The following is an 8,383-nucleotide window of genomic DNA, read 5'->3' on the forward strand; positions in this document are numbered from 1 at the left end:
AACATAGAGGAGGGTCTGACCAGCACCTAGCCGCAGTATTTCAAGGACAAAGACATTTTATTACAGAAAGAATAGCGAAGGTCAGTTAATCCAACAAATCAGTTATGTGGCATTCAGGTAGTTAAATGTGCTAATGTGGTAGATAAGTTCTATTATGTTTTAAGTTCTATATGTTTTTCTCTTCTTGATCTCTTAGTTCTGAAAGAGATGATTTTGGATTTATCCTTTTCTCTGAGTAATAAATACATCTTGCAGTTAGTGTATATCCCAAAACTCCGCTGGACGCAAAAAAACATATGACGCTCCTTCCATGTGTCCTGTGGTGGGTTATCAGTGGAAATATCCTTGACCCAACTACTAACTTTGGTCTCTATTCTGTTTTATATTGCTGTTTCACACACTATTTTTGTTATTGTTAATATTGGCTTGATTTGTCTTTGTCTATTTGTTTATTTTTAAAACCTTTATGTCGCTTGATTTTAGGAATACCTCTTATAGGAAGGTATGTTTTAATTTATTGCTGCTTTACTTCCTTGCACATGTAGGCTTATAGGGTTGATCACCTTTCCTTTCTTTTGTTTTGTTTTTCTCCTTTCTTCTAGGGCAGCATTTAATCACCCTGGAAGCAGACTGGAATCACTTTTCAAAAATCAGCTTAATGCCTAAACTTTACCCCAGAATCTCAGGGGAGGACAATGGTATCAGTATTTTTTAAAAGAGTCTGGTATGCAGTCAGGATCAAAAACCCTAGTGTCATACTGTTTCTGTTCCTATAGTGTATTCCTTTAAATTCTCATCCATCATACTAAAGTTAATAGTTTTTTTTATCAGACAGACTGAAACAGTTGTAGTAGTCAAGGTAGAATGAGAGTGAGAACATATAAGGGACTTATTATGGGAATTTAACCTTACGCAGTTGTGATTGCAGGTGGAAAAATCTGCCCTACATTTGGTGTATGGCCTGAAGTCATGATAAGTTCGCCAGATCCACAGCTGGGAAGAAAAGCTGAACAAGAACAGGAGCAGGGACAAACCGGAAACCGCTAGAAAACAAACCAAGAGCTTGCATCTGTCTCTCATCACTCGGCCCTGGATGACTCCGACGATGCCTGCAGGTGTAACCGGCACTCCTGGCTACAGAACTGCACGTATCATTGGCTCAGGACTGGAGGACATGTGGCAGGACCTGGAGGAGCCACAGGCTGGATGCTGCCCCATGCCAGCAGGTGAGCCTGGGGCTCAGCAACATGCATGAGGTACCACAGTGCTTGGCACCCCCGCAGATCTGCCCTGTAAAAAAACATGACCGCTGCTTCCCTCGTGAGGTCCAGATCTCAAGGGCATTTCTGTTGTGGTCAAGATTGCCTTGTGATCTGAACACTAACTACCCGGAGTTGGGCCAAACGTCACAGCTCCAGGGCTTGCCCCGGTAGATGCTGCCCTCACTTCAGACACCAGCTGCAAGGTCAGTGGTTCCTAGACCACCCACACTTCTGACCAATTGGCTACAAATTCAGGGGTTCCCACTACTCTCTCAGGTTTGATAATTCACTAGAATGACTCACAGAACTCAGCTAAGAGCTCTATTTGTGACTACATTTAATTACAGCAAAAGGATACAACTACAGTGAGACAAAAGAGGAGACGCACAGGGTGAGGTCTGGGAGGGTCTCAAATGCAAGGCTTCTGTGTCCTCTTCCCCATGGAGTCAGAATGCCTCACCCACCTGGCACATCAGTGTGTGTTCCCAGGCAGGAAGCTTATCCAAGCTTTTTGTCCAGAGTTTTTACTGGGGTTTCATTATAGAGGTATGATTGATTGAACCTTGGCCATGAGATTGAACTCTCCCAGGAGTTTGGACAGCTATCAAGTGGCTCAAAGCCTCAACTCTAATCACATGGCTGATCTTCCCAGCACAGCCAGCCCCAATCCTGAAACGATGGAGGATATCTAAGAATCTCAAAGACACTCCTCTCACGTGGGAAATTCCAAGGATTTAGAGAGGAGCAGGAACAAAGGCCAGTCAAAACCTTTACTATAGAACACCAACTGTAAATGGAACTAGGTGGGGAAGGGGACGGGCTGGAATTCTGGGGACCAAAGTTCCACCTTAGCTAAGCTGACGCAGTGCGAAACCAGCACAGCTGGATTATGTCTGACACCCTTGCTCCACCAAGAAGATCCCTTTACCATGTCTTCACTCTCCTTGCCGCTCCTCTCCCACAAGCACACAGCACCCCCTTCAATGCTTTATCACAATTACTGGGATTTTAGTTTCAGATTGCCATTAATATTTAAACATTTTATCTCCTTGAGGTACCAGAGTGGCTCAGTTGGTTAGTAAGCATATGACTCTAGATTTTGGCTCAGGACATGATCTCAGGGTCATGAGCTAGAGCCCCATGTTGGGCTCCATGCTGAGTTGGCAGCATGCGTGAGATTCTCTCTCTCTCCCTCTCCTAACCCCTAACCTCTAACCCTAATCCCTAACCCTAACACACCCTAAAGCTCCGTGTTTAAAAAAAACAAAAACCAAAAAACAAAATAGTCATTTGGCTGGGTCTCAACAGGAATTTCTCTTCTCTGCTTCGCATCACTCAGTGGCTCAGCTTGTGGCTGGCTGGCTGGTCCATTGTTAAGATGGATTACTCACGTGACTGTCAAGTAGATTCTGGCTCTTGGCTGAGAGCTCAGAGGTGGGAGTACATGGCATTTTCTAATCAGCCCAGGAAGTCACTTCCACTGTATTCTTTTGGTCAAACAAGTCACAGTGGTCCACCCCAGTTCATGGAGAGGGGACACAGAGTCCAATGATTAATGAGAGTAGTTTTAAGAGAATATGGGACAGGAACTATGGTTATGACCATTCTTCCAGGACCTAGATTCTGCAGACAGCACAGCTAAAACCAATTCCTGTTGTTTTCTTCTAGCAATTTCATGTTTAATTGTTCCCACTTAAATGCTTAATCCATTTAGGTTTTATTTTGGTGTAAATTTTGAAGTCAGGAGCCAATCTAATTTTTTTCTCCAGATAACTTCCTAGTTGCTAACAAAATTTTTTATCAATCCATCTTTCTTCACTTGCGTGAGATGGTGTCTAAATCTGCCCCCCTTTGTATTGTCTATTTCTGAGCTTTGTAATTTATAAATGTCTGTCTGTTCCTGCCCCAGAACCTAATTATTCCAGGAGTAGTTTCTCTCTCACCCACCCCACTGGTCGTCTTTTTCAAGAAATTCTTGCATGCTTATTTTTCTATGTGAATTTTTCTGTGTCAATTTAGCCTGTCTACTTTTCAACCAGTCTGTTGGTATTTCCATCAAAATAGTGGTTATTAATTCAAATCACTTTTATCATTAATGAAATTGGGGGCTTTGGCTGCTTTATATCCGCCAATTCCATTTTCTCATGAATCATTAATAATCTTTGGCTATTTTTCTGCTAGGGTTTTGATTCTTATTCATCTGTGAAAGCTCTTTGTATTTGGAGATACCAGACTTTGTTTGAAATGTTTCTTGTAAAAATTTTCCCCAGTTAAGGAGTCCTCCCCTATCTTTGGTTTTGCTTTTTGTGCTTTGAGTTACCCATTGTCAGTCAGCTGTGTTCAGAAAGCAGATGCTCCTCCAATGACAGTCTGTCAGTGGTAGCCTCATTCTATGACGACTCATTCCCCTCCCTTCTTCTCGGCACTAGATCGCTTATCATTTTACATCATCACAAGAAGGGTGAATATAGTTACAATACGATATTTTGAGAGGGAGAGAGACCACCACATGCACATAACCTTTATTACAGTATATATTGTTATTATAGTTCTCTTTTATTAATGTTGTTAATCTCTTACTGTGCCTAATTTATAAATTAAACTATCATAGGTATGTATGTATGTATAAGAAAAAACATGGGGGGTGCATCCACTGGGGGTCTTGGAACTATCTTGCAGATAAGGGGGACTGCTGTAGTTTCTTTTGGTTCTGATTTTTTTTTTTTAAGTATTGAGATAAATAGTAAATACCTGTGTGTGCGCATGTGTAAGCAGGGGATGAAAGCTATCTTTTCTTGGGTGATTTCTTCTGCTATTTTGAGATTTATGCATTCTTTCCCAATCCCAAAATAAATTAGTCATATATTTTCAGGATTTTTTATGACCTTGTGTTTATATTTAAGTGTTTAATCCATTTAAAATTTATTTCAGTGTATTCTGTGAGGCTCTGATCGAAACAGTTTTTTTTGCCAGTCTATTTCTCCCAAAAGTATTCAACAAATACCTTTATTTAACTGTTTTTTTCAGAATTCAAGACATAATCAAGAAAATGTTATTTTTCAGGTTGAAAGAAAAATCCCAATTGTGATTTTGACTGTAACTGTATGAAGCCTATAGACTTAACAGGTGTTCAGGCCTGATTGTGAAATGACTCGTTGCTAGAGTATAAATACACCAAGTCACAGATTTGAGGTCCTCTAGTTTCTATTTTATGATGGGCCTCCTCCCAAATTTTGTGATGTGTAAATTTTAAATTAAAAATTTTAATTCCTATTCATAAAGAAATGATTTTTATTAAAAATTTTTATTGAGATAAAATATACAAAATTTGGCATTTTAACCATCTTAAATTGTATAGTTCAGTGGCATTTAGTACATTCCCACTGTGTAGCCATCTGTGGCTTTCCAAAGTTTGTATTGTGTATTGTGTGTGTACTGTGTATTTCCAAAGTTTTCTTGTCCCCCCCAAACATACCCAGTACCTGTTACATAGTAACTTCCCGTTCTACTGCCCTTCCCACCCCCAACATTTCAGCCCACAGACTTTCTGCCTCAATGAATTTACCTTTTCTAGATATATATATATATATATATATATATATATATATATATATTATATGGGTGAAAGCATGAATTATTTGACCTTCTGTGTCTGGCTTATTTCATTTATCATAATGAAAAGAGTAATTGTAGGAAGTGGTTACTAGTATTTTATGAATGAAGGATAAGAAATTTAGACGGTTTCCATTACTAGCCCAAGGTCACACAGGTAGCATCAGAACTTGAATGTAGGTCTTTCTGACTTCCAGACTCACACTCCTGAATACCCTAGTACCACATGTTACCCCCATTCTCCTGCTCTCCCAAGATGAAGTGTTTTGCTTGGGAAACAACTGTAGAGATGGGGCAAAAAAAGTGAAAATAATTTATTAGATTTTTTTTATGTCTGTAAAATTTTTTTTTTTTTTTTTTTTTGTTACAACCTTTTATTGTAGAATGTGACTTGAGCACTACATTTCCACTCACGGAACGTGTGGAGTCACTCCTCCAACAGCTTTACCACACGCCTCGGTCGGCGCAGAATGTCGCTACTCTAAACAACGCTCCTCTTTGGGAAACAAGCCCTATACACGGCTACTCCCTTCCGGTTGGCTGAACTACTAGTTTCTAGAGGCCTGGTACAGGCATCTGGAACTACAGGGGACAGAAGATTTTAAAAAGTAGATCCTAGAGGGTGAGAGCTGTTTTAACCAACATTTCTCTTTAAAACATCAAGGTATAACTCGGAACACTTCAGTGACAGACAAAATTTGGTCTTACTAAGGAATCCGCTTGGTAGCTAAACACTGGAGACCACAGTTAACGTTAGGTTACGCACACCTCACAACAAAGGTCACCTTGTCCGGTTACGAGCCGGCGTGGCGCTAGGGAAGAAAACTAGCTGGGCTTTAGCTGCTGCACGTCACAGTATCACACTCGAACAGAAAGAAATCTTATCTTCCCCTTAAGTAGTTATTATCATGCCATACAGATCCTTAAAATGTTAACAAAAATAAAGAAAAACATCCTTGAAAATATATTATCAGAGGGAATGAAGATAAAGCATCGAATACATGTACAAGTCATTCTCGCCGCACCTAGTCAACCTCCTCCATGCGCGGCGTGTCGTCGTCCCCTTCCAGGGGGGGCATCTCCTCACTCACGGCCGCGGTGCTGTCGTCAGCGGTGGGGTCGTCCTCATCAATACCGAGACCGAGCTTGATCATCCTGTAGATCCTGTTGGCATGCGTCTGCGGATCTTCCAGACTGAAGCCGGAGGACAGGAGCGCCGTCTCGTAGAGCAGGATGACCAGGTCTTTCACAGACTTGTCGTTCTTGTCGGCCTCGGCCTTCTGCCGTAAGGTCTCGATGATGGAGTGGTCGGGGTTGATCTCCAGGTGCTTCTTCGCGGCCATGTAGCCCATGGTGGAGTTATCTCTCAAGGCCTGGGCCTTCATGATCCTCTCCATGTTTGCTGTCCAGCCGTACGTGCTTGTCACGATGCAGCACGGGGAGGTCACCAGTCGGTTTGACACGACCACCTTCTCTACTTTCTTCTCTAAGATGTCCTTCATGATCTTGCACAGGTTTTCAAACTTTGTCTTTTTCTCTTCCTGTTTCTTTTTCTCTTCTTCATCTTCTGGAAGTTCCAAGCCCTCTTTGGTCACAGACACCAACGTCTTCCCCTCAAACTCCTTCAGCTGCTGGACGCAGTACTCGTCAATGGGCTCGATCATGTAGATCACTTCCAGGCCGTGCTTCCGAAGATGCTCCACGAAGGCCGAGTTCGCTACCTGGTCCTTGGTCTCACCTGTGATGTAATAGATGTGCTTCTGGTTCTCCTTCATTCTGGTGCAATAGTCCTTGAGCGACACCATCTCGTCGCCGGAGGCGGACGTGTAATAGCGCAACAGCTCCGAGAGCTTCTTCCGATTCTGGGAGTCCTCGTGGATGCCAAGCTTGATGTTTTTGGAGAACTGTTCGTAAAACTTTTTGTAGTTCTCTTTGTCTTCGGCCAGTTCGGTGAAGAGTTCTAAGCACTTTTTGACCAAGTTCTTTCTGATAACCTTTAAAATTTTGCTTTGCTGCAGCATCTCACGGGAAATATTTAGAGGAAGATCCTCAGAGTCCACCACACCTCTGATGAAATTCAGATACTCTGGGATGAGCTCCTCACAGTTATCCATGATGAAAACTCTGCGAACATACAACTTAATGTTGTTCTTTTTCTTTCTGTTCTCGAATAGGTCAAAGGGAGCACGTCTTGGCACAAAGAGAAGAGCTCGGAACTCCAACTGTCCTTCCACTGAAAAATGCTTCACTGCCAGGTGGTCTTCCCAGTCATTGGTCAAACTCTTGTAGAATTCTCCATACTCTTCGTTGGTAATATCGTCGGGGTTTCGGGTCCAAATAGGCTTTGTCTTGTTCAATTCTTCCTGATCAATGTACTTCTCCTTGATCTTCTTTTTCTTCTTCTTGTCCCCATCTTTCTTCTCCTCCTCCTCCTCATCGGAACCAACGTCTTCTATCTCGGGTTTGTCATCAGATTCCTTCTCTTCCTTTTCTTTTTCCTCCTCTTTCTCTTCCTTTTCTTCAGCCTCATCATCGCTCACCTCTTTATCAGGTTCCTTCTCCACGAACAGAGTGATGGGGTAGCCGATGAACCGGGAGTGCTTCTTCACGATCTCCTTTATCCTCCTCTCCTCCAGGTACTCCGTCTGGTCTTCTTTCAGGTGCAGGATAACTTTCGTTCCCCGACCCATAGGTTCGCCTGTGTCAGTGCGGACCGTGAACGAGCCCCCTGCGGAGGACTCCCAGGCGTACTGCTCGTCATCGTTGTGCTTGGTGATCACCGTCACCTTCTCGGCCACCAAGTAGGCCGAATAGAACCCGACCCCGAACTGGCCAATCATAGAAATATCTGCGCCCGCCTGCAGAGCTTCCATGAACGCTTTGGTCCCCGACTTGGCGATGGTGCCCAGGTTGTTGATCAGGTCGGCCTTGGTCATGCCGATCCCGGTATCCACGATGGTGAGGGTCCGGTCCTGCTTGTTCGGGATGAGGTTAATGTGCAGCTCCTTCCCCGAGTCGAGCTTGCTGGGGTCGGTCAGGCTCTCATATCGGATTTTGTCCAGAGCGTCGGACGAGTTGGAGATCAGCTCCCGCAAGAAGATCTCCTTGTTCGAGTAGAAGGTGTTGATGATCAGCGACATCAACTGCGCGATCTCCGCCTGGAAGGCAAACGTCTCCACCTCCTCCTCCTCCATCGGCTGGTCTTGGGTCTGGGTTTCCTCAGGCATCTTGGCTAAAGGACCGCACGGGCTCCGAGAGGACGCAGCACCCGGACGCAGGAGCAACTTGTCTGTAAAATTTTTTAAAAAGATTTTATTTATTTATTTGACAGAGAGAAAGATCACAAGTAGGCAGAGAGGCAGGAGAGAAAGAGGGGAAAGCAGGCTCCCCGCTGAGCAGAGAGCCCAACATGGGGCTCCATCCCAGGACCCTGAGATCATGACTTGAGCTGAAGGCAGAGGCTTAACCCACTGAGCCACCCAGGTGCCCCATGTCTGTAAATTTTTAGA

At 43.6% G+C, this 8,383-nt stretch overlaps 1 protein-coding gene across 1 annotated transcript; it reads right to left on the bottom strand.

Moving 5' to 3' along the window:
• Positions 1-5,815: 5,815 nt before the first annotated feature.
• Positions 5,816-8,154, bottom strand: LOC122912303 (heat shock protein HSP 90-alpha-like). Its single transcript, XM_044257884.1, has one exon. The coding sequence runs from the start codon at positions 8,099-8,101 to the stop codon at positions 5,900-5,902; it is 2,202 nt and encodes a 733-aa protein (XP_044113819.1). The 5' UTR covers positions 8,102-8,154; the 3' UTR covers positions 5,816-5,899.
• Between the last annotated feature and the right edge of the window lie 229 nt (positions 8,155-8,383).

Source organism: Neovison vison, chromosome 7 (assembly GCF_020171115.1).
Source record: "Neovison vison isolate M4711 chromosome 7, ASM_NN_V1, whole genome shotgun sequence".
Lineage (NCBI taxonomy): Eukaryota > Metazoa > Chordata > Mammalia > Carnivora > Mustelidae > Neogale > Neogale vison.